This window comes from Anabrus simplex, chromosome 4, assembly GCF_040414725.1.
Source record: "Anabrus simplex isolate iqAnaSimp1 chromosome 4, ASM4041472v1, whole genome shotgun sequence".
Classification (NCBI taxonomy): Eukaryota; Metazoa; Arthropoda; class Insecta; order Orthoptera; family Tettigoniidae; genus Anabrus; species Anabrus simplex.
Window position 1 is genome coordinate 229,035,728 of NC_090268.1, and position 26,738 is coordinate 229,062,465.

The 26,738-nt window shown below is 37.0% G+C and overlaps 1 protein-coding gene across 1 annotated transcript in view; it reads right to left on the minus strand.

The window, feature by feature from the left end:
• The window catches only part of Megf8 (multiple EGF like domains 8), a 461,373-nt gene that overhangs the window by 137,343 nt on the left and 297,292 nt on the right, over nt 1-26,738 (minus strand). Inside the window, exons 27-28 of the mRNA XM_067145403.2 lie at nt 20,757-20,901; nt 20,396-20,666 (exon numbers count right to left, since the gene is read on the minus strand). Coding sequence (XP_067001504.2) covers nt 20,396-20,666; nt 20,757-20,901 — 416 coding nt within the window. The remainder of the gene's footprint in view (nt 1-20,395; nt 20,667-20,756; nt 20,902-26,738) is intronic.

A 26,738-nucleotide genomic window follows, 5' to 3' on the forward strand; every position in this document is an offset into this window, starting at 1 on the left:
TAGATGTATTATTTTGCTTCCTTAATTACTCCGTATGTATGTAAGTACTAATCCCTAAACCTAGACAATCTTTTCTTGGAGGAAATACATCTTCCAGGCCATGCAAATGTATAACTTTTGGCCCCAGAAAATATCGAAATATGGATGCAATTTTAACGATGGTGCGGACCATCCTTTCGGAATAATTGGTTGGCTAAACCGTAAGTCGTATCACAAAAGACTGTGTTTCAATTTGGGGAGATCTACAACTTTGGGCCTATGATATTTTGTCATATCTCTATCGTTTATTCGTTAAATAGTACTGCATTTCTTGAGTTCAATTTAATGTTGTACTTTTTACATGTGTATGTTATTGTTTGGCACACTTATGGGAAAGATGCAATCATGACATTGGGCAGGCACATTGACATGGCCAGTGGCCATATGTTCGCAAAATTTTATGATTCCAGGGTCACATGAGTATAAAAAAATAAAGTAGTATGTGAAAACTGTACCTAATTTCCCCCCATTCAATGAATAACTGAATTTAACCCATAAATATAGGAGATACGGGAAAATGTCTCAGGACCAACCACCATTCAATGAATAACTGAATCTAACCCATAAATATAGGAGATACGGGAAAATGTCTCAGGACCAACCATGTAGAACACTGAACGAGTTGTCTGATGGTGAAGTCCGTTTGTAGGTGCAATTTAATATAGTCTTACTCACTGCATTTACAGTAATTTATGGAGAAATCCATATACAATGTAGAATACTGTAGCGAAGCAAGGGTACATTTGCTAGTATATATATATATATATATATATCACCAATTACAGTCATGGGTTAACCTTTTGACCTCTATTATACTTACCCAAGCTCAACTTCCGTTTAATTTCTGCAGCATGAACAGCCATAGAAAGTGAACAACCTTATACAAAACCTAATTAAAATGTATTACATGAAAAATATTTACAATCGCAATCCAAAAATGAGTAATCTTTGTAATTTTTCATCATGTGATACTTTTTGATCATCATAGATCATATTTCCACTGGCATTATGAGAAGTAAGAACAGTAACTACTTTCTAACTAACTATCACTCTTACTACTTTCTCTTATATTGTGCACTAATAAATTGTTGAAGTCAGTAGTGAGTACATTATAATCACTTTCGCTGTCATCTGTCATAAAATACTACAATCTGTGAGAGAAGACACATAAGAGGAAGAAGGTGAAACCATGTTTTACAAACAAATCATGCCGTAATAAATCCTCACAGACATTCAAGTCTCCTAGAATTCCCCTGAACTATCACAGGGCAGGAAAGGTGTTCTCATGGGTTCCATACGATGATACTACAATATTTAAACAGAGCATAGTTGATATAAGAGCACTGAAAGTATAAGCTGAATTTATATCAAGTAGAACTTGACATCAGAACAAAAGGCTAATATTTCAATGTCGAGTCCACTTGATAAAGGAGTGCAAAAGATTAAAAGAGCAATTTATCCAAATCGCAAAAAAGAGTAGATTATTGGCATTTCGGCTAAGGGTAAATAAGTTATATATGAAAACAATGTATGAAACAGTGACACTCGTGACCTGACACCACTTCAACTACCCCGTACCAAATCATGCTCTGGAGTCTAGTACTGTGTCATTGTCAGTAGTCGGGTGAGAGCCAAGATACCTAAAATTTGAAGACTTCAAACCAGCAGGGTGCCATTTACTACAAAACCGCCATCTGTCTGGGTACCGCACTCCATGTATTCAGTTTATGTCAGGTCATTACTGATTCAGTTTTTTCATAAAAATCATCCCATTTTCAGACAACAATTCAGAAGGAAAACACATGGGCACACAAATCATCAAATATAAGAAACAAGATACAAACACACTCTAGAGCCAAACACAAATATGGAAAATGTAATAAAGAACAAGAAGAAGAAGAGGATGATTATTATTATTATTATTATTATTATTATTATTATTATTATTATTATGTGAAAGCTCAGCTATGAAGATATAGAGTTTTTCCTTGTCTTTTTGGGTTCCCAGATTTGTCATCTTTCTCTTTCCTGTTGCTTTCTCTCCCCACAATAAGCTGTAATTGGGTGGCGTTATGCATTAACCGGCTAAGCGCCATTTTTGGAAATCGTTATTTTAGCACCATCTATTGTGCACAGTGGGGAAATACACATTTCTTTTAAACTGATGTCCTTTATTACAATGTTAATGTTAATACCGTATTTATTCACGTATTAGACCCCTTTTTCTCCCCCTACATTACAGCCAAGAAAAGAGGGGGTCCAATATGCGAAAACCTCAAATTTTGTGCAGTGAACACATGACTTCCAGGCTATAAAGAGCTATAAACTGTACATGTTAACATTCGACACTATTCTTTAACAAACTTACGAATGTATTCTGAGTTTTAATGGCTAATTTTGTTGGAAGGCAGTATTTCTAAATTTAAAAAGAATAAATTGTGAACACATGACTACACATAAAGTAAATATAGTCATTCGTTTCATCTCATTAACTCCTCTGATGAGGTTGATGTCAGGAAGAACAGCGGTCGTAAAAACTCGCTACGAAAATTCGTCTCAATTCATACTTGACCCCGCAGAGAAAAGGGATAAGGGTATTGTATTGTGCAATATTAATACAAAAGAACGTAATGACAGTAATTTCGTGTGTCAGTTAAGCAGTAGGCCTACCACACAGCCCGATCATTGTTTTCATTTGAATTATCGTCTTGTGCATCCAACTTCCCTGCTACCGGCGTGTCGTCATTCCAAATGATGCCATCTTCACGGCAATCGTAAGTATTTGAGATCCCGTCTTTTTGCAACTTAAAAAATAGTTTTGTTCCCGACTATATAGTCCAAACAGTGAGAATCTATTCGCAAATGGTTTCTGGAGATAGTCTCTGTTATTTCCAGTTGGTGCATGTGTACCAGAAGCAACCCCTTCTGAATAAAGCGTGCCAACCCACCAGCTGATAACTAGCGTATGTTAAGAGTTGTACTTCTGAATGTAATACATAGTGACTGAGGCTATTGAAAGCCAGTCTTTATTTCTATGTATATTTCATGCTTGTTCTTCACATTTATCACATCAGGACTTACCTAAACTGCTGTAATTGAGATAAGAGAGACCGCATTGTTGAGGTTAGGTATGCTGTTAAGTGCCCAGCTAGTGTCTAAGTTCCACGACGGAAAGAATAAAAATAAATAACAGGAAGCTTGCCGCATTAGGGATATCTACAGGTGTGGCGTAATGCCTTTTTATTATCATAACGTTTAATTTTGCACATTCGTTGCCTCCATATTTTTTTATTAATATTTTTTTTAATAATGTTACTTGTTTTACGTCTCACTAACTACTTTTATGGTTTTCGGGGATGCCGAGGTGCTGGAATTTTGTCCCGCAGGAGTTCTTTTACGTACCAGTAAATCTAGCGACACGAGGCTGTCATATTTGAGCACCTTCAAATACCACCGGACTGAGCCAGGATCGAACCTGCCAAGATGGGGTCAGAAGGCCACCGCCTCAACCGTCTGAGCCACTCAGCCCGGCTATTTTTTATTTTTTTTAATTATTTTTTTATTAACACATAGTATGTTCTGTTTGGCAACTCTGAAAATCATACAAGTAGTTAGTGGGAACATAAAAAAATACCATTATTATTATTATTATTTAGGTATGTTGGTGAGAAAAACAATTGTTATGATTAAATTGTTTTTATCGCGTTTTAAGCCTCTTTCTCTCCAAAGATTATGTAGGCTGTATTGGCCCAAGTTACAAGATATTAAACGATCACTTTGTTAATGATCTCGCCCGCTATATTAATAGCAACAACCGTGAACATTTCTTGCGTAAAGTAAACTTTTCCTCATCTCAAGGCGGTGCAGCCCCCAATGGAGGTGAGCTGAATGTACCATTTTTACTGCATATCAACTTTCCTGCCATTCTTAAAACTCTGACAATACAGTACCGGGAATTGAACTCAGGCCCCCAAGAACGACAGCTAACTGTGCTAACCATTATGCTGGCGGACATTCTTAACTACAAAAAAACAGACATATAGCATGACTGATGCATGCTTTAATTGCGTAGGTCAGACATGAAACTATTCACCTATTTGTATGACGTCAGAGTTGCAGTAGGCCTATGCTACGGAGGTGACATTTCTTAACTACGGAACACAGATGTACCGCATGACTTTGACGTGTTTTCATTGCGCGGGTCATATGGACGAAACTATCCACAAATTTGTGTGATGTCATCAGAGCTGCAATAAGGCTTGTACCCACTTCGAAGCAGAATCATTGTTCTTCCCTGACGAATTACATTGGGGGGTCTTGTATGCAAGATTTATTTTTTCATTTTCTTTGTCCCAAAATGCCAGGGGGGATCTAATACGCGATGGGGGTCTGACATACCGAGTAAATACGGTATTTTAGTAAAATTTAAGCATCATCCCTTTTATCTTGGGTTAGAAGATTTGCATCAATCGGCTATAAGACAAAACTACAAAGCGATTCCTACAAACGTTATGAGTTCGGCACAAAACGGCTAAGCGACAGTTTAATGTCCCTTAGATTCCCAAACTTTATTGTTAGTGTTACATGATAATCGGCTTTGTGCCAAAAGATCTGCTTTCTGTTGCTGTCTTTAATCTCGCAGGAAAAAATTCTGTGTGTACTGAATGAGCGTGTGTACACATCATGGCAAGCAGAGCACAGAAAATTCTTTCACTTCTGAAGAAGGATCAACCTGAGGATTCAGACACTTCACATGAATACACAGTACGGCTTCCAGATTACTTTTTATATTACTATAGCACATAATTTTAATTACTAGCAGAAAATCTCTGAACACAAACACCAATGTCTTTAGCAATTATCTGCAGTGTTAATTGCAATAGGCAGGCTGAAGTTTCAGAGAATTATTTTACTTACAGGGAATACAAGTTAATGACACGAGCACCATGCAGGACCACTCCAGTATTTCAAGCTCAGACACCCTAAGGCTAGGAGCTTTTTCGACTAATCTAGTGTGTACAGTGGGGAACTACATATATTTCCTGTATATTGATGTCCTTTATTTCAATGTTAACGTTAATATTTTAATAAAATCTAAGCACCATCCCTTTTATCTTGGGTTAGGAGTTTTGCATCAATCAGGTATGAGACAAAACTATGAAGCAGTTCCTACAAACGTCATAAGTTCTGCATGAAAGGGCTGAAAACTGTTTGTAGCAATAGTTGTTATGATGTACTTTGTTCCATAACTGAAAATAATACTTCAGCTCAATTGAATCTATTATTTCAGAAACCAGTCAAGCGCCAAATCTGTCATTTTTGGGAAAATGAAAAAAACTGCCTAGCATCAGACAAAATGTTATGGTAGTGGTTTTATTATTTTAGCATGAGCGTATAATATCTTTTAATACTTTCTATCTAAGGAAAAATATTTTGTGCTCATTAAATTTGCTGTAAAAAAAATCCGAAAAAATTTCCACTTAACTGGTTTCTGAAATAAACAATTGTTGCAAACATATTTTTACGAGATAATTCTTGAATTTTGAACGGATTTTGTCATGAAACCCATATTTGTGGAAATAGAAAATATTTTAATAGTTTTAGACTACATTGCTGTTACAAATATAATTATTAAAAGGATGAAATCAGCAATGCCTGCTCATCACATGACAGGAGGTATTCAATCCTCATAAATAAACTCCACAGCACATTCTGTCCCTGTTGTAGGCCTTTGTAAAATGCTGTCATAAGTGTTCATATCACATCAGGTAAGGTTTTAAGGCATTTAGGTCAGGTATCATCTTAATATTGATGGGCACCTAAAATAAACAATAACAGAGAATAATGTAGGGCTCAGAACAGGTACTTCCTTGCCTGAGTAAGAAATATAACCTCTCCTTTTACCCTTGCAATCCGATAATATCACGCGTGTGAGTTTGTTTGTCTACCACTCCTCGTTTCATTTTAGATGCAGGTTCGTCTTCTGAACTTTCAGACATATCACTATGATTATAAAAAAACTGCACTAAACAAAAGAAACACTTTTTCAAACAGCTGTTCACAAAACTTTTTTTTTTTGGCTATTGGCTTTACGTCGCACCGACACAGACAGGTCTTATGGCGACGATGGGACAGGAAAGGGCTAGGACTGGGAAGGAAGCGTCCGTGGCCTTAATTAAGGTACAGCCCCAGCATTTGCCTGGTGTGAAAATGGGAAACCACGGAAACACAAAACTATGAACATGGGATTCCAGAAACACAACAATGACAACATAAACAGCTGAACAGCTGGCTATTCTGGATTCAGAGCAGCCGGCAAGGTGCAGCACATCACAAAATGTACCTGCAGTTTACTGCACAAACCAGCCAAGCGGTGTCACTTAACTGGTTTCTGAACTAAATACGAAATTCAACATAATGCCTGACCATTATAGGAGGATGTTTCTTGACTGTTTTCAGCACCAAAATGTGCGTATACCATCTTAGTAACATATTCTGCCATTAACTCATTTTTTCATTTTTTGGCACTTGACTACTTTCTGAAACAATCGATTCAATTGCGCTATGAGGCAGATATGCGTCATCATTTCACGGGACTGACTATTTTTCACAGCAGTCAAGTACTGAAGTACATGATTTGTCTTCTGTTCTACTGAATTTAAGTGATCTCAGTGCTACTGCCATAGAAAATAAAAGTAGTGAATTTTATCCATACACTAATTTTCCACAGACGTTAACAAGTCCGTGTACAGAATCTTCCAAAATTATTGCATCAAATTCTGTAACTGGTACTCCTAACCACCATCCAAGTAGATTTTATAATGAAAGTACAGCATGTAATACAAATATTACAACTTCTGACCCCGTTTCTAAAGTATCATTAGGAGATGAATGTAACGGAATTGCCAGCTTATCAGTAAAACAAACCAGTGATAATGCAGAATGCAATGACCAAAACTACCAGTTTACTGGTAGACCAAGGAAAGGACAGAAAAGAAAACATCCACATCAGAGTAGAGAAGAACAAAAGAAAAGATGCCAGTGGAATGAATCATACATTAGCCAACAAAGAAAAGTCATTGAACCAAGAGAATTACGAGACTTTCACTGCCGATCAGAATGTCATAATAAAGTAAGTCTTTTTTTTTTCTAGTTGTTTTACGTCGCACCGACACAGAGACACAGATAGGTCTTAAGGCGACGATGGGACAGGAAAGGGCTAGGAGTGGGAAGGAAGCGGCCGTGGCCTTAATTAAGGTACAGCCCCAGCATTTGCCTGGTGTGAAAATGGGAAACCACAGAAAACCATAATAAAGTACGTCTAGAAGACAACAAAAACGAGTTTGACCATTTTTGGAACCTAGCATATAATGGTAAAGTTCTATTTCAATCAATCGATCACTACTGATCTGCATTTAGGGCAGTCGCCCAAATGGCAAGGCAGATTCCCTATCTGTAGTTTTCCTAGCCTTTTCTTAAATGATCGCAAAGAAATTGGAAAATTATTGAACATTTCCCTTGGTAAGTTATTCCAATCCCTAACTCCCCCTCCTATAAACAAATATTTGCCCCAATTTGTCCTCTTGAATTACAACTTGATCTTCATATTGTGATCTTTCCTACTTTTAAAGACACCACTCAAACTTATTCGTCTAGTGATGTCCTCCCACGCCATCTCTCCACTGACAGCTCGGAACATACCACTTATAATAACAATATAAATGGTCTGTTATTGGACATTATAAATTTTCCAGCTAACTCATTCCTGGTTGCCAGTGTTTCGCCCTCATGTGCTAGACTGGGCTCATCAGTTGGTACCTAGCACACCTACCAAGACGCTGGCTAGTGCATACCTGCATCCTGGTTGCCAGGAATGAGTTAGCTGGAAAATTTATAATGTCCAATAACAGACCATTTATATTGGTATTATAAATTTACTCATTCGGAACAAATATTTCAGATTCCCTATGGGAATCAACATCTATATCACATACCACATAACCGAGCAGCTCATCTCCTTTCTCCCAAGTCTTCCCAGCCCAAACTTTGCAACATTTTTTTAACGCTACTCTTTTGTCGGAAATCACCCAGAACAAATCGAGCTGCTTTTCTTTGGATCTTTTCCAGTTCTTGAATCAAGTAATCCTGGCGACTGTCCCACACACTAGAACCATACTCTAGCTGGGGTCTTACCAGAGACTATGTCCTCTCCTTTACATCCTTACTACAACCCCTAAATACCCTCATAACCATGTGCAGAGATCTGTACCCTTTATTAACAATCATATTTATGTGATTACCCCAATGAAGGTCTTTTCTTATATTAACACCTAGGTACTTACAATGATACCCAAAAGGAACTTTCACCCCATCAACACAGTAATTAAAACTGAGAGGACTTTTCCTATTTGTGAAACTAACAACCTGACTTTTAACCCTGTTCATCATCATACCATTGACCACCGTCCATCTCACAACACTATCGAGGCACCCTGCAGCCGCTCACAATGTTGTAACTTATTTAGTACTCTGTACAATAAAGTAATTGTAAGCCAAGTGAAGAGGAAGAGTACAAAAGATGCAAGTAGAAGGTTGTTCAAGGAACTTACACCCTGGCAGGAGTACCAATGTTTAAACAGACACTTAGAATATCAGACGATCACATTAATAACTATATTAAGAAAGCCAACAAACTGCATAGAACACTAATTAAAGATAACAGAGGTAAATCAGGAGGTCGTAATAAAATACCTGATCTTAAGATGGCAGAAATTCTTGAGCACATTAATAAATTCCCTTAGTACAAGTCACATTATTGTAGATCTGAAACAAGTACTCTCTTTCTCCCGTCACGTCACGCTTCCAGTCGTGTATAAACTATATATAAAGGGAAACCCTCACTCATCCAGTTTACCTCTCGTGCTATTCGACCCACAGCTTGTGTTCTGGTTTGAACTTAATGGTCGTGTGAACAGTCATAACTCTCACTATTGGTGTACAGAAAATCCTAATGGTGTTTATGAAGTCCCTCATTATAAAGGAAAACACTTCCAGCATCTTTTATATGGCAAGATTTCATATAAGATTATATACACGCTTAAAGCAGGGTGTTACATGTAATAAATATCATTTTTGGTCCGTATTGATGATATTTGATTGAAATAATAACATTAAGTTATTTATTAGACCACCTAATCAATACAAAATCGTCTTGGATGATTTACATAAATTTGTTAGCTAATAGTGGTACATGTTTCGCCTTCCCTGAAGGCATCATCAGCCATAGTCTTAACCTTAAATTAAAAATAAGCGTCTAAATAACATGTAGTAATGAAATGAATTTTAAAATCTTGAAGAGATTTGAAGTAAAATAACATTAAAAATAACAATGATGGTTTGAAAATACAATGTGATGAGATACAATAGTGGAAGTATTAACAAAATTAACATTAGAAGGCTGCTAAAATAAGTACAATGGATAAAACAACAGATTGTTATACAACAAGTAGTAAGATTGCATAAAAGTAAAGTTGATAGTCTGGCGGTTAAAATTAGACTATGGCGAAAAATCGTATATAATCAAGGTAAAGAAGAGAGAATAAAAGTCAAAGTTAGTCGAGAGATCCGAAGTTAATCATGATCTTGAAGATAAAAGACGAAAGTCAGATGCATATGGTGAAGTTGTAGAACACGTTGAGGATATGAAGTTGGTGAATAGAAGTTGAAGAACAGTTTCAAATAGGATCACTATGGACCATCTCAAAATTTGAAGTGATGTTCAAATGTTGTAAATTGTGAGTTTGTAGATATTCTAGTTGAAAAAGCATATAAAAGTGGAATCTGTAAATGGAAGCAAGAAACGTAGAGTTAATTGTGTGAAAAGATATTTGAAAAATATTGAAGTAGAATCGTATGCACTTACCATTTGACGGTGACAAAGATAGCTTGTAATATTATGAGTTAGAAGTATTTGCAACAGTAGACTTCTTGCTACGTGTGTTATAACTGAAGTTTTGTGCTGGAGGGGGATCTGTTTGCGTTGACGTAACTATTGGAGGGGGGCTGCTAATGGTGGGAGGGAAGGAAGAGAGTGTATTACTGCGCGTGTTGTATCGGTGTAAGGCTATTGGAGGGAGCGATGTTACGGTGGGTGTGGCTATGGGTTTATTGGTTGTATTTGAATTAGAGGTACTAGCGGCGGGGGGAAGGGAGGGGGGTATATTAGCTGTAGGGGAGGTGGGAACTCTAATTGATGTGAGGTTGAAGATTTTTAAGAATTTGTTGGTGAGGGAAGTTGATTCTCGTAATAAAATAAGAATCTGTTCATACAAAGGGCTTTTTTTATCAATAGTGTCATTTAGATTTTTATCTTTATTAAAATGTTGGTTGAGGAAAATAAATAAGTTTTCATATTCTGTCATGAGTTTGCTTTTATCGACTCTTTTTAGGATATGGAGGTCTTGTTCTATTGTGGTGAATTTATGCCCGGTGTCCCTCATATGGTTGGCCATTGCGGAGAATTTGTTGTGTCTTTGGGCATTGTAATGCTCGGCGTATCTGGTAGAGAAGCTGCGGCCAGTTTGGCCAACATAAGAAATTTGACTTCCAAATATACAGAAAACCCACCTTTTCTCCAACAACCATAAAAAATGATTCTTTACATCCCAACTCACATAAAAAAGCCACTTATCACAGTTTAATATATAGAGCATTAAAGATCCCTATGTCCTCTATTAATTTAAAGAAAGAATTACTATTCATCAAGGAAATAGCTAAATTCAATGGATTTAACACGAGTATGATTGATAAAATCATCAATAAAACCAAACTGAAACTAGCTACCAATTTAACTCCATTAAAACCCGTCAAATCAAAATACGCTAAATTCACGTTCACTAACCATAGCATTTACCCGATAACCAATTCATTACTGAAGCACGAAATAAAAATAGCCTACACAACAAAAAACACTAATCGTAATTTATTCTTCAATCACAACTCTATTAACATCACAGACAATAGTTACTCTGGATCAGGAATATACAGATTGAAATGCTCTACATGTAATTTTTCTTATGTTGGCCAAACTGGCCGCAGCTTCTCTACCAGATACGCCGAGCATTACAATGCCCAAAGACACAACAAATTCTCCGCAATGGCCAACCATATGAGGGATACCGGGCATAAATTCACCACAATAGAACAAGACCTCCATATCCTAAAAAGAGTCGATAAAAGCAAACTCATGACAGAATATGAAAACTTATTTATTTTCCTCGACCAACATTTTAATAAAGATAAAAATCTAAATGACACTATTGATAAAAAAAGCCCTTTGTATGAACAGATTCTTATTTTATTACGAGAATCAACTTCCCTCACCAACAAATTCTTAAAAATCTTCAACCTCACATCAATTAGAGTTCCCACCTCCCCTACAGCTAATATACCCCCCTCCCTTCCCCCCGCCGCTAGTACCTCTAATTCAAATACAACCAATAAACCCATAGCCACACCCACCGTAACATCGCTCCCTCCAATAGCCTTACACCATTACAACACGCGCAGTAATACTCTCTCTTCCTTCCCTCCCACCAATAGCAGCCCCCCTCCAATAGTTACGTCAACGCAAACAGATCCCCCTCCAGCACAAAACTTCAGTTATAACACACGTAGCAAGAAGTCTACTGTTGCAAATACTTCTAACTCATAATATTACAAGCTATCTTTGTCACCGTCAAATGGTAAGTGCATACGATTCTACTTCAATATTTTTCAAATATCTTTTCACACAATTAACTCTACGTTTCTTGCTTCCATTTACAGATTCCACTTTTATATGCTTTTTCAACTAGAATATCTACAAACTCACAATTTATAACATTTGAACATCACTTCAAATTTTGAGATGGTCCATAGTGATCCTATTTGAAACTGTTCTTCAACTTCTATTCACCAACTTCATATCCTCAACGTGTTCTACAACTTCACCATATGCATCTGACTTTCGTCTTTTATCTTCAAGATCATGATTAACTTCGGATCTCTCGAATAACTTTGACTTTTATTCTCTCTTCTTTACTTTGATTATATAAGATTTTTCGCCATAGTCTAATTTTAACCGCCAGACTATCAACTTTACTTTTATGCAATCTTACTACTTGTTGTATAACAATCTGTTGTTTTATCCATTGTACTTATTTTAGCAGCCTTCTAATGTTAATTTTGTTAATACTTCCACTATTGTATCTCATCACATTGTATTTTCAAACCATCATTGTTATTTTTAATGTTATTTTACTTCAAATCTCTTCAAGATTTTAAAATTCATTTCATTACTACATGTTATTTAGACGCTTATTTTTAATTTAAGGTTAAGACTATGGCTGATGATGCCTTCAGGGAAGGCGAAACATGTACCACTATTAGCTAACAAATTTATGTAAATCATCCAAGACGATTTTGTATTGATTAGGTGGTCTAATAAATAACTTAATGTTATTATTTCAATAAAGCAGGGTGGCCGCGCGCGACATACGTTGGGCTGAGGCAGCTGCTGTGGCGCAGAGTACAAATGCCGTGCGCTTTGTCTGGGTTTATATGATAGACCCTGTGCAGAGTGTTTCCAAACATGTCGGAATTAATCGGGAGTGGATAGTACAACGCAAAACAACACAAAAAGTCCTGGTGAACATGTGGTCTACAGTCCATCGTTGCCAAGTTAGAGACTTTTCAGCTTTGCCAAAACATCTATAAGTATTGTCTAAAATACCTGCACTTCCGACAATGCCGGTAACATATGCATAATTTTAGGTTTTTTTGAAAACAATGAAATAAAACAAGACCCAATTTCTCCTGTTTACAGTTTATATTTTTTAATCAAAATGTATGTTCTACCAATAGTCTTATATGAGATAATCCAAAAGAATGAACTATGAACATTATAAAATCTAATGAAGAAATTTGTTTTAAAAATGTTTACGCAAATGTCCTCCTTTATTTTCTAATTTCTTCAAAAATAGCCTGCTCTATGAATTAGTGGCAAGATCGCAGGTTCAAACATAACAGAGGTAATAAAAATCATTGTTGTCCGTATTGAAGATATTGAATGTAGGATGCTAAATGGTTTATTTTGTTACCTATTCAATACATATATATATTTTACATTTAGGAATTTATTATTAATTCAGCTTGAGACATGTTTCGCCCTTTACTGAGGGCATCATCAGTCAAATTGCCTCCTCAAAGCAAAAATCAGGTACCTGATTAGTATTTAACATGCACAAATTAATACACATTACAATGGGAAAATTAAGTATGAGAAACTCTTGTACAATGGTGATGGTTAAACAATATAAGTTTAAAGAATAAGAAGTCTGCACCAATGCTTAAAATTACTGGGTAATTATAGCAGAGTTCAGCAGTGGTGCTCTGAAGAATAATTGATGCACTCATAGGAAATTATAAAGTTTATAAAATTATTTACAGTATAACAGTCGGGGGGAAAGTGTATTGTGCTCGGCGTCAATGTTTTTAACAAAAATTACTGCCAATGGTTGGTAACTATACAGTAAATTTACATTATCCAATTGAACAATTGAGAATTTACAGTTTGTATACATATTTACAAGAGAGCAGCTTGGTGAGCAAGGATACAACGATTAAAGCAACGGGACGCACTTGGTAATATACTTTTTTAATATCCACATAGGGATATCCATTTTACATATGTTCTCTCAAAAATTGTTTTGAATAAATATAACTACCACTTAGTCGAGCAGCTAGTCTCCTTCCTCGCCAAGTCTTCCCAGCCCAAATTCGCAACATTTTTGTAACGCTACTCCTTTGTCGGGTGGAAATCACCCAGAACAAATCGAGCTGCTTTTCTTTGGATTTTTTCCAGTTCTTGTTTCAACTAATCCTGGTGAGGGTCCCATACACTGGAACCATACTCTAGTTGGGGTCTTACCAGAGAATTATATGCCCTCTCCTTTACATCCTTACTACAATCCCTGAACACCTTCATAACCACATGCAGAGATCTGTACCCTTCATTTACAATCCCAATTCTATGATTACCCCAATGAAGATCTTTCCTTATATTAACACCTAGGTACTTACAATGATCCCCAAAAGTAACTTTCACGCCATCAATGCAGTAATTAAACCTGAGAGGACTTTTCCTATTCGTGAAACTGACAACCTGACTTTTAACCCTGTTGATCGTCATAACATTGCCTTCTGTCCATCTCACATTATCCAAGTCATTTTGCAGTTGCTCACAATCTTGTAACTTATTTATTACTCTGTACAGAATAACATCGTCTGCAAAAAGCCTTATCTCTGATTCCACTTCTTTAGTCATATCATTGATATAAGAAAATAAAAGGTCAAATAATACTGCCTTGAGGAATTCCCTTCTTAATTAATACAGGGTCAGATAAAGATCTGCCTACTCTAATTCTCTGAGTTCTATTTTCTAGAAATATAGCCACCCATTCAGTCACTCTTTTGTCTAGTTCAACTGCACTCATTTTTGCCAGTAGTCTCCCATGATCTACCCTATCAAACACCTTAGATAGGTCAATTGCAATACAATCCACTTGACCTCCTGAATCCAGGAAGTCTGCTATATCTTGCTGGAATCCTATAAGTTGAGCTTCAGTGGAATGACCTTTCCTAAACCCAAATTGCCCTTTATTGAACCAGTTATTAATTTCACAAACATGTCTAATATAATCAGAAATAATGCTTTCCCAAAGCTTACATGCAACGCATGTCAAACTGACTGGCCTGTAATTTTCAATAATAATAATAATGTTATTTGTTTTACGTCCCACTGACTACTTTTACGGTCTTCGGAGACGCCGCTGTAATTTTCAGCTTTATGTCTATCACCCTTTCTTTTATACACAGGGGCTACTATAGCAACTCTCCATTCATTTGGTATAGCTCCTTCATGCAAGCAATAATCAAATAAATATAGATCCCAACCCAATGTCTTTAGCATATCTCCCGAAACCTTATCAATTCCAGCTGCTTTTCTAGTTTTCATCTTCTGTATCTTACTGTAAATGTCATTGTTATCATATGCTGACTGAATACTTCTGCCTTTTGAAGATCCTCACATACACACTCTCCTTGTTCATTAATGATTCCTGGAATGTCCTTCTTGGAACCTGTTTCTGCCTTAAAGTACATATACATACCCTTTCATTTTTCACTAAAATTTGTATGACCGCCAATTATGCTTGCCATCATGTTATTACTCCGCCGACTTCTTTGCTAGATTCAGTTTCCTAGTAAGTTCCTTCAATTTTTCCTTACTTCCACAGCCATTTCTAACTATTTCTTAGCCTCTTTATTTCTCTATTATAATAACGTAGGTCTTTACCATTCCTTACCACCTTTAAAGGTACAAACCTGTTTTCATATTCCTCAACAACTGCTTTAAACCCATCCCAGAGTAACTCCCTCATGCCTGTTTTATCAGCCATATGGAACTGCTGCCTAATAGTCCTAATTTTAACACATTCCTTTCTATCACATTTATTTTCAACTACGACAAAACAGCTTCGTGATCACTAATACCATCTATTACTTCGGTTTCTCTATAGAACTCATCTGGTTTTACCATCACCACATCCAGAATATTCTTCCCTCTAGTTGGTTACATCACTTTCTGAATAAGCTACCCTTCCCAAATTAACTTATTTGCCATTTGTTGGTCATGCTTCCTGTCATTCGCATTACCTTCCCAACTGACATTTGGTAAATTGAGATCACCCGCTACAATCACATTCCTTTCCATATCGTTTTCCACACAGGACGCAGAAAATGCTCAAAGTCTAATGCAGAGCGACTTTAAACAAGCAAGTGAAATTAATGGACTGTCAGTGCTAAGTTTTGACATGCAGAGAACACTACGCCTGCCAAGAATTTTAACAAAAATTATATTCTAAAAACATCAATTATGGTTGTATAACTGTGGAATTAATGACACATCATCAAACAAAGGCTTCTGCTACCTGTGGCTGGGAGGTCAAGCTGGTCGTGGAGCCCAAGAAGTAGGCTCTTTTCTAAGGAAATTCATCGATGAATGCTTAGAAGACGGTACGGAAGAACTTGTGCTTTGGTCCAATTCTGGCAGAGGGCAGAATCGTAACATAAAACTGATCATAATGCTGAAGTCTGTCATGGACTCACATCCAACATTGAAGACCATAAAAATGAGATTTCTCATTTCCGGGCACAGCTATGTGCCCAATGATCATGATTTTGTAGACAATGAAAATGTGCTTAAGTTCCAGCAAAGATTATTTGGAAGTTATGAGGAAATGCTGAAAGAAGAACAAACTTGTCATCAAAGAAATGAAAAAAGAGGATTTTAAGGTCACATCTTCTATTTAAAAACAGATAATAAACAGGAAGAAAGACACCAATGGCAATGTGGTAAGCTGGCTAAAAACGCGGTAAATTGACATAAGTAAGCAGAAGCCATGGTTGCTGACTTTGAAACAAGCTCTTGACGACACAGAAGGCCAAGAAATTAATTTGAAGAAAAGCACATGCCAGGGTGACCAGAACAACTTTTGTTTTTGCCTTGATGATCTAAGGCCAAAAGGAAAAGCTATATCACAGCCAAAATTAGAAGACATTAAGAGTATCATGCATCTGATACCGTCCAATGCCAAGGAGTTCTACGAAGGTCTTTATTCATAAGGGAACAGTTTTGATGACATCGAGGGTTTTGGTAGTGAGCTTGATTTCTCGATAGAAGATGAATAGAAGATGGAACTTAAGACAGTATCAGTTTCTTATGTGTTTAGCAACATTTCATTTTGTATTCTTATTCTTATTATTTTATTATTAATTTAAACATGATTAAGAAATACAGTAAAACCTCGTTAATTCAAAGTCGTTGGGACTCAAAAATCGGACTTCGAATTAACCGCCAATTCGCAATTCAGAAGTACCAACCCTTGCCGCGTTACAAAATATTAAGGGCCCGTTATTGCATTCAGTTAACCTTGCTTCACAGTTTATACCTTTCAAATGCCATGGAAAAAAGAACTATTTCCAAAAAGTATCCAAGAAGGTGCATTTACAGTATTCAAATAATGCACTCGGATATCTCACTGGTAAACATAACCTCACGCAATGAAAGAAAGAAAAAAATCACGATTCAAGGACGAGGAGAAATCTATGCTGGCTCCCATGTGCGAGTGCTTTATTAATTGGATTACTATACTGTATGCATTTTAGATGCCTTGTATTTACACAAAAAGTACCCGATGCCCTTAAAATCGAACTTTCCTATGACTCTATCCCTGCACGATTTCCCGCCATGGCACTTCTCTCGTACTTCAGAAATGTAAACATCTGCTGCGTCACAAAGTATTCTAAGACCTATTAATACATGCAATCACCTCGATTCACAGTTTAAACCTTTCAAATGCCATGGAAAAAACTATTTCCGAAATGTATCCAACAAGGTGCATTTACAATGTTCAAATAATGCACTTCGATAAATCACTGACAAACATAACCTCACGCAACGAAAGAAAAAAATATCGCACAATTCAAAGACGAGGATAAATTATGCCGGTTCCCCTGCATTATTTTTTGGATTTCTGTACTGTTTGCATTTTTAAATGCTTTGTACTGGCATGGAAAGTGCCCAACGCCCTTAAAACATTGTAGCTTATCGAACTTTCCTATGACGAGGGGATGAAGTATCTCGCTTCCACGGGCCCCATCCCTCACCCTTGTACGATTTCCCAGCTGGCAATTTCTCCTTTAAAACCATAAGACCGTTTGGGCTCGCATGAAAATAAAGCAATGCAGTTTCACCGGCAATGACAATATTGTTCGGTGCCTACGAATTTATTATATGAGCCACGTTTTTTCGTCAACTGTCGGCATCGCCAGTGTTCGCGGATTCTGTTTTCCCGCACACTGCCTGTTGTGTGATATTATGGCATTTAAAAGGTTGAATACAAAAGAATTGCCATTTCATTCAACTTAACAATCATGAAGCGCACTGTAGACCCACCAAAGTGAGTGTAAGTGCGGAAAGCTACCCCTCCACGTTCCGGAACGCGCGTTCTATTATGACGCGGAGCGGATAAATTTCGAGTTGAAATTACTCTGTAACATACTATTCTTTTTAAATGTAAAGGCAGTTTCGAATTAAAAGTCTGAATTTCGGTAAGGGGGCCGAGATTGTACTTCGAATTACGAATTATCCGTATTTCGAATTAAACAATTGAAATAACATGCAAAACTATATCTCATGTTTCTGGGAACGAGAGCTTCTTCAAATCAGGCGGGATTTTGAATTAACCGATTTTGAATTATCGAGGTTCTACTGTACATATATTCAAATGTACCTGAGCTTTGACTAAAATATTGAAAATAAAATTGCTATTTTTTTAAAACAAAATATTTCTCAGTGTATACCTCAAGTTACTTGTCCAGGGTCCTGAAATAGTCTAAATTAAGGTAAGAATAAAAAGGGAAAACTAAAAACAATGGTGCTTAGCCATTTTATGCGTAACTTAAGTGTTTAACAGAATAACGCAATAACAAGATATGCGTCGAAAATTGTGCTTAGCAGTTTTATACGCAACTAAACTCACAAATAAGATAAAACATCTAAGTGACAAATGCTCACAAGTCAATTTCTTGCAATATTTTTCTGATTTAAGCACAAGAACTGTCAACAATGCATAGAAACAAGACTTTATGTGTTTTTGAAACTCAAATAGGGCCAGCAGGGGAGATTTAACAGTCATTTTAAACATACAAACTTTCTATCACATTTTTCTCAACTTCAGCATTTGGCGGATAGCTGTTTAATGCATAACACCGTCCAATTGTGTTCACCTTGAATATGTAACTATTCTCCTTTTTAGTTCCCTGTCTTTGACAATCTGTGATGCAAAAATAGAATATAAACATAAAATATATATTTTAAAAATTGGAAATGAAATATAGACAGTAAAGTGCTGATACTGATGGCTCCATTACCAAGTCATGTGTATATCTGGTCATTAGCGAGGTACCCTTGGGCAATTTTGAATCATGTTGAAAATAATACTGACTGAACTGTATATGCAAATCAATATTTTCAACAACTGGATTTCATTTAGTCAAGTACCAAGGCAAAAAGCTGAGATATGGAAATTGTAAGGCCTATTGTACACAACAATGAGAATAAAAAAGGGTCAGAGTTGTATTAGAATATAAATGCAGAAATGAAAACTGAAAGGCAAGAGAAAAATCAGCTGCATTTTGATTTCCAATAAAAATTTGGCATGCATTAGCCAAAACTACATCCGAAAAAAGTATGTAGGCAAGTCAATTTTCTGCAAGTACCTGCAATTTTGCTCTAATTGACTTTAGGTTGGCTGTATGGCGCTGTGTGGTCACCAGCTGCTAGATGGCACCATTGTCTATGTCTGCGGTAGGTTTTAGCATTATCAGATCAGTACAGATCACGCTGTTGCGACGTAAAAATGGCTGCGCCACTCTCTGTTTGCACCAAGGAAGAACAGCGTTCCGTAATCCATTTTTTGTGGTCTGAGGGTGTAGCAGGAGAGGAGATTCACAGAAGACTTTCAGCACAATACAGGGACAATGTTTTGCCACAGCGAAGTGTTTACCAGTGGATTGAATAGTTTAAAAGGGGTCGCACGAGCGTAAAGGATGAGGAAAGATCCGGGCGTCCATCTGCAGCCATAACTGAAGTGAACAAGTGCACGATATGTTCCTAAATAACAGACAAGTGATTGTTCTATGAATTTCCGCTCCTGGTACATCTTCAGACCACAAAAAACAGATTATGGAATGCTGTTCTTCTTTGGTACAAACAGAGAGTGGCGCGGCCATCCTTACGTCGCAACAGTGTACGCTGTACTGATCTGATAGCGCTGAAATGTACCACAGGCGAAGACACCGGTGCCATCTAGCAGCTGGTGAGCACACAGCACCATAGAGCCAACCTAAAGACAATTAGAGCAAAACTGCATATACTTATTGACTTTCCCTCGTACATACTGTACGTAACCCTTGCAATTATACCTACTCTTTAATACTACCTACAACTAGTTTATCTTTAGTTATCTGTTTACCAAATGCAAACATATACCATATAACTTTTAAGGTTTTCAGTCTGACGAAAAGTACTTGGAAAATTTCTTATTTTCCAGGTATTGCCTAGTGTTTCCTTGATCTTGCATTAGTTTTGACAGACTGAAAAGCTTACAAGGGTATATAGTAACCAAGTCACAACTGAAATGAAATGGCTTCCAAATAAGGGGGGAAAAAAATCTTGCATAAACTGTATTATTACCTTTCAAGCATTCCTTTACTATTTGAGTAGCAATAGGTTGAATTGGAACCATCTTCACGGTACACATCACAGAACGAACAACCTAAGAACGAACTGCATTTATCTCTAGAAGACCAAAGACTGCATAGGTCATGAGGCAATGTAATGCGAGTTACATGATTCTGAATGCCACCATCAAATCCGCCAATTATATATGCTGCTCCAGTCTCTAAATCCAAGGTCATTGCTTGTGAATATGTAGGCGGTGGAGGAGTACCCACTATCTCTACATCTGTAAAATAAGGATCAATATCCAGCCTTAAGATTTTTTATTTTATTTTCCAGCATTCATTAAAAGTTGTATTTAAAAAAAAATGCATACCTTTGTTAATAAGTCTGATCCACTGATTACAGGAATATGAGTATGCCACTAGAGAATCTGATGTGTTCTGAGGATGAGTACGTCCACCAAATATAAGCATAAAGTCATCAGTTGTAACAGCTGAATGTAGAAATCGTGCTCTTGGCTGTAAAAAAAAAAAAAAAAAAAAAAAAAATCAAATTATAAAAACCATTAAAAATGATGGAGAAGAAAACATCAGAAGAGTTGCAATCTCAGATAGGACCTATTCTGGCAAAGACGACCTGTAATTCTGCTGCCGTAAGAAGATTTAAAATAAAAAAGCATATTCAAGGCAATTCATATATTTTTGCAGCTAAATTGTTTTACCAACTACCGAAGTAAATTGAAGGAACTTACACAAAGGGTCTTGCTAAATTGACTGATTTAAAGCTACATGATGATGAACAACATATTTTGATAGATCACTCCATTGTATATCATAAATATTGTGAACATTTAAAAAATATAAAAAATATAAGCAGACCTATGTGAACGGAGGAAAGAAAGCTGGCTCACAGCCAGAAAATGAGGAATACTGGAAAAGGAGAAAACAGCAGGCCCAAGTGACGAGAAGATATGAGCCCCGTGGTCCTCAGTAGGCCCAAACGACAAAGAAGAATAAGAAATAACAAATTCTAAATTCTTATGCTTTGCGATCAGCAGTATTCTGTAAGAAGGAAGTCAGCTCCCAGACGAAACTATCTTTACATCGGTCTGTTTTCAGACCAACTTTGCTTTACGGGAGCGAAAGCTGGGTGGACTCAGGATATCTTATTCATAAGTTAGAAGTAACAGACATCAAAGTAGCAAGAATGATTGCTGGTACAAACAGGTGGGAACCATGGCAGGAGGGTACTCGGAATGAGGAGATAAAGGCTAATTTAGGAATGAACTCGATGGATGAAGCTGTACGCATAAACCGGCTTCGGTGGTGGGGTCATGTGAGGCGAATGGAGGAGGATAGGTTACCTAGGAGAATAATGTACTCTGTTATGGAGGGTAAGAGAAGTAGAGGGAGACCAAGACGACGATGGTTAGACTCGGTTTCTAACGATTTAAAAATAAGAGGTATAGAACTAAATGAGGCCACAACACTAGTTGCAAACCGAGGATTGTGGCGACGTTTAGTAAATTCTGTAAAGGACATTCCGGCTGCATTGTTTTCCTTGGTTGGAGGTTTAGAGGACACTTTAGGCAATCCTCCTTCACTGTGAATAGTTACAGGGGATGTAAAGACTGAACACTATTTTCCTAAACTATTACTGTCCAAACAAATTCTGTTTGTGGAAGAGTTTTTCTTAACTAGAGTTGTTCCAAGTTGTTCCCTACTTCAATTTTCCCATTCTTTCTTTTTGAATGCTTAATTACCCTTCACCTGGGCATTTTACAAGAGACAATTGTGGAATTGTTGAGATTCTAACCACTTTTCAGCCTCAGGATTCATTATATATATTTATTTTTCTATTTGCTTTACGTCACACCGACACAAATAGTTCTTATGGCGACGATGGGATAGGCCTAGGAAGTGGAAGGAAGCGGCCGTGGCCTTTATTAAGGTACAGCTCTGGCATTTGCCTGGTGTGAAAATGGGAAACCACGGAAAACCATCTTCTGGGCTGCAGACAGTGGGGCTCAAACCCACTATCTCCCGATTACTAAAAGATTCATTATACAATTTGCTTCTACTGGTTTTCAGATTATATTCTTTACAACTTCCCGTATCATTGTAAGTTTCCTTATTGATTCAAACATCTAAATGGGTACCCAAGGATTTAGTATCCAGTTACAATGATAATAAAATACCTGTGGTGTTGTAAGGAGGTCGACGCAGGCAAGAGGGAGTTTGTGTATTCTTCAAACCAGTACTTTCATAACCAACTGGATTGAAAGTGGACTGATATCACAATTTCATGCCAGTTCATTTGACTTCCGTAAACAACAAATAGTGACGTTTTAGGATATCTCCCTCTCACAACATTCAGCCCATCTTTCTTATGCTGAGTGCATTAACTTCAAAAATCAAGGAACAGAGATAACTGCTTTTCACATATACATTTTAAGATAGCCTACATTATAAATCCGGTTACTCACTGGCAGTATTGTACGTAAATAAGATGTTGGTTTCTATTTTAAGTCATATATCCCTCAGTTAATATTAGGATGGTGTAAATTGTTCAGTGACAATCATGATTTTTTTCCAAGTCTTTTATTTTAAAATGTTACGCTAAATACTTTCTTAAGTATATTATTTTAAAGTGACCCACCAAAATTTGCAGGACAAATCTTAGAGAGGCTTTTCCAGTAATACAGTGTTGACGTTTTTAGTTGAACTTCGTAACTCATGAGCACATTGCCAAAGAAGGAACGTAATTTCAACAAGAATTTTATATCATAGTTTATGCGTTGTGTGTATAGTTTTCAAGTTTATCATATTGTAGCTGAGGATGGTCCAATAGTGGAGTGAAACTAGTCCCACTTTTAATGAGCTACAATAAAAATTCAATCATATTTGTACAGTGGGAAGTCTTAATAAAGTTCTGGCTACAGAAACGGGGAAATCAACATCGAAAATGAAAATCATGAATTATGACACTACTCTTTCATTGGAAAACACCCAGAACAAATCAAGCTCTTTTTCTTTGGATTTTTTTTTTCCAGTTTTTGAATCAAGTAATCCTAGTGAGGGTCGCATACGCTGGAAACATACTCAATTGTGGTTTCACCAGAGACTTATATGCCCTCTCCTTTACATCCTTACTACAACCCCTAAATATCCTCATAACCATATCTAGAGCCCTGCATGGATGTGGATATCCGTGAAGTTAGTGTCTTGGCGGATGCAAACTGGATGGCAGTGCACATCATTTTACAGGTAATTTCTAAATAATGAAGTTTATTGATTTTCACTCAGGTACACTCTTATTTTTGCTATTGGTTAGGCAACCCTTGACTGTGATGTTGAAGAACAGTGATATATAAAGAGCCTTGAGACCATAAAGCCGTAAATCTGACCTAAGCCTAACTGGCTCCTATCCGCAATTAACGGAAAGAAGGAACAAAGGTCAATATGTCAGTAGTTATCGCAAGAGAAAATCCCTTATAAACCTGTGACTAAAAGGGTTCTGGTGCCAGGTATCAGGCCTATTGCATTACGCTAACAGATCTATCTGTTTCAACGCCTCGGGAGTAATATACTGTGGTTAAATATTTACAATATCCATGGATAACCATTCATGGATGTGGGTGAGGATGAAGGAATTGCGGATGCAGATAATCTTTTGTATATTCGTGCAGGGCTTTAACCATATCGCCCCTGGAAAGGCAAGGTATCGTGACATTTTTGTCAAAAATGAGGTTATGATGTTTATACATCAATCAAACTCCATTACACATGCCGGCAAAGTATCGTAAGCATCAAATAAATCTATAGGGTAAAAACCATGATTAAAAAAAAATATTATCATAACCACCATCTATAATAAACAGAACACCAGGTTATCATAAGCACCAGTCATTACATCTTTAGCGTCCGAGTTAGTGGCAAGTTTTAATTCTGGAGGGACAGTGAGATGTGTCAGTTTCATTGGTCTTGACTGTTGTCGATCCCTGTTGTACCGTAGTACATGTTTTATAACTGCCTCAACTCAATGTGGCACTTGAAACATAAGGCAAAGTCTGCTTGGCGGACCTATCACATGTTGATTGACAGCTAGCCTACTAGTTGAATGCAGAAGAGGGGTGGGAATGGAAGAGAAGGGGCTGCTTCTCGTGACAGACTTGACTGAGCAGGTACGGTCAGTAGCTAAACTAATTGGTTCATTGTCAGTACATATTCCTACCGCTCGTGCACGAAGCAAAATATGCCGCTGAAAATTCGTGCACGAAGTAAAATATGCTGCTGAAAATTCTAAACTGAAGTTTGTGACAACAGAGGACAAATACAAGAACAGTATAGAAGGGAGTTGTTGAAAATACAATTAAAAAATAGCTGATGTAACAAAAGTATTGAAGATGGTCAGGAGAATTTTAACCGAACGAGTTGGCCATGCGGTCATAGTCGCGCAGCTGTTAGCTTGCATTTGGGAGGTAGGGGATTCGAATCCCACCATCGGCAACCCTGAAGATGGTCTTCCGTGGTTCCCCATTTTCACAAGAACATTCTAGGGCTGTACCTAAATTAAGGCTATAACCGCTACCTTCCCAATCCTAGCCCTTTCCCATCCCTCCATTGTCAAAAGCCTTCAATGTGTTAGTGTGACTTTAACAGAGACAGACGAAACTTCATTTGGTACACCAGGAAAAACACGGAAAGTAGCAAATGCGTGTAATAGATTTCGATGCACAACCCATGAATTTCACATTCTTCAGAAAGCAACTCAATATCTAAATTACGACCTGTGTCAGGAGAGAGGATTGGTTTCCAAGGAGATTGTATCAGTTTAAGAACATATAATAACGGGAAATTTTATTGACCCACCTCTTTTCAATACATAACATTAAAAACTTCATATTTTTGTATTTTGTTTTTTTATTATTTTTTATTATGTATTGAATAAAGGTGGATCAATCAAATTTCCCTTCATTGTATATTATCTCCATTCAATACGGACCAGATATGAAGTTTTTAATGTTGAATCAGTTTAAGAAGTACTGTAAAACAGTTAGGCTTCAACTGGAAGACAATTAGAAATAATATAAGGGTTTTAATCAAGGTCGCCTATACAGCGTCAACTCAAAGACTTGCACCAGGCCTCTCCAGAGGCGACACACCATGACCTGACAGTAATTATCTTGTGAATAAATTTGTGAGCAAGTTGCTGCAGAAACTGAGTATACTGCTGCGACTTATATCCAACAAGGAGATTAGCAGGCGACACAAGACAGGGTGCTGAGTAAACACTGTACTGTAATCAGTGAAATTTCCACTTTCATTCTCTTGTTGTAATGTGGTAAGTCAATTTTCCTACTGTTTTTATCTACATTTCTCAATACAATCACTTAAGATAATCTCTTATTATTCCCATGCCTTACATTCCTTTACACAATTCCCTTCAAAATATTGTAAGCGCTACAAAAGCTATCGTAAGATGACCACTTTGTTAAAAAATGCACTCGCCAACAACCGGCAAACAATCGTACAAGGCATTCATAACTTTCAAATAAGTTCCTTTTTGCTACGATTGAATAAATACATAACCTAATATGACAATAAAGTGAAATGTTCATTTCTGGAATAGAATAAAAACTGAAACTGCCTACTCGATTCGCTAACAGTTTTTATCATCTCCTGTAAAATTCATATTTTGCCGCTTACGATACTTTGCCTTTCCAGGGACGATATGAAGAGATCTGTAATCTTTATTTACAAACCCATTTATGTGATTACCCTAATGAAGATCTTACCTTATATTAACACCTAGGTACTTATGATGATCCCTATGAGGAATTTTCCCCCCATCAACTCAGTAATTAAAACTGAGAGGACATTTCCTCTTTGTGAAACTCACAACCTTACTTTTCATCCCGTTTACCATCATACCATTGCCTGCTGTCCATTCCACAACACTGTCGAGTTCTTTATGCAGTTGCTCAACATCTTGTTATTTATTACTCTATATAGAAAGCTCACCAAACAAAAAATTCAGTCAATTTAATGCGCAATTACACTGCTTCTATGTGAACATAAGGCAGTAGTGATCAGTGTGACAGTGATGTTTCAAGCAGATAGTGTACTTCAACATGGGTAGATGCAAGGATGTGACAAGAGTAGCAAAAGGGGGCAATCGTGTTTGACCGTGCCCATGGCCATACGGTGCACTGAAGTTGTAGAATTTGTTGGTGTTTCACAGTGGACTGTTCAACATCTATAAGCAGTGGTATACTGTATGTGGCCGCGGAACATGATGTCAGAATTGCAGTCTGAAAAATATCCTGACCGAGAGGGACTGGAGATGCGCTTCA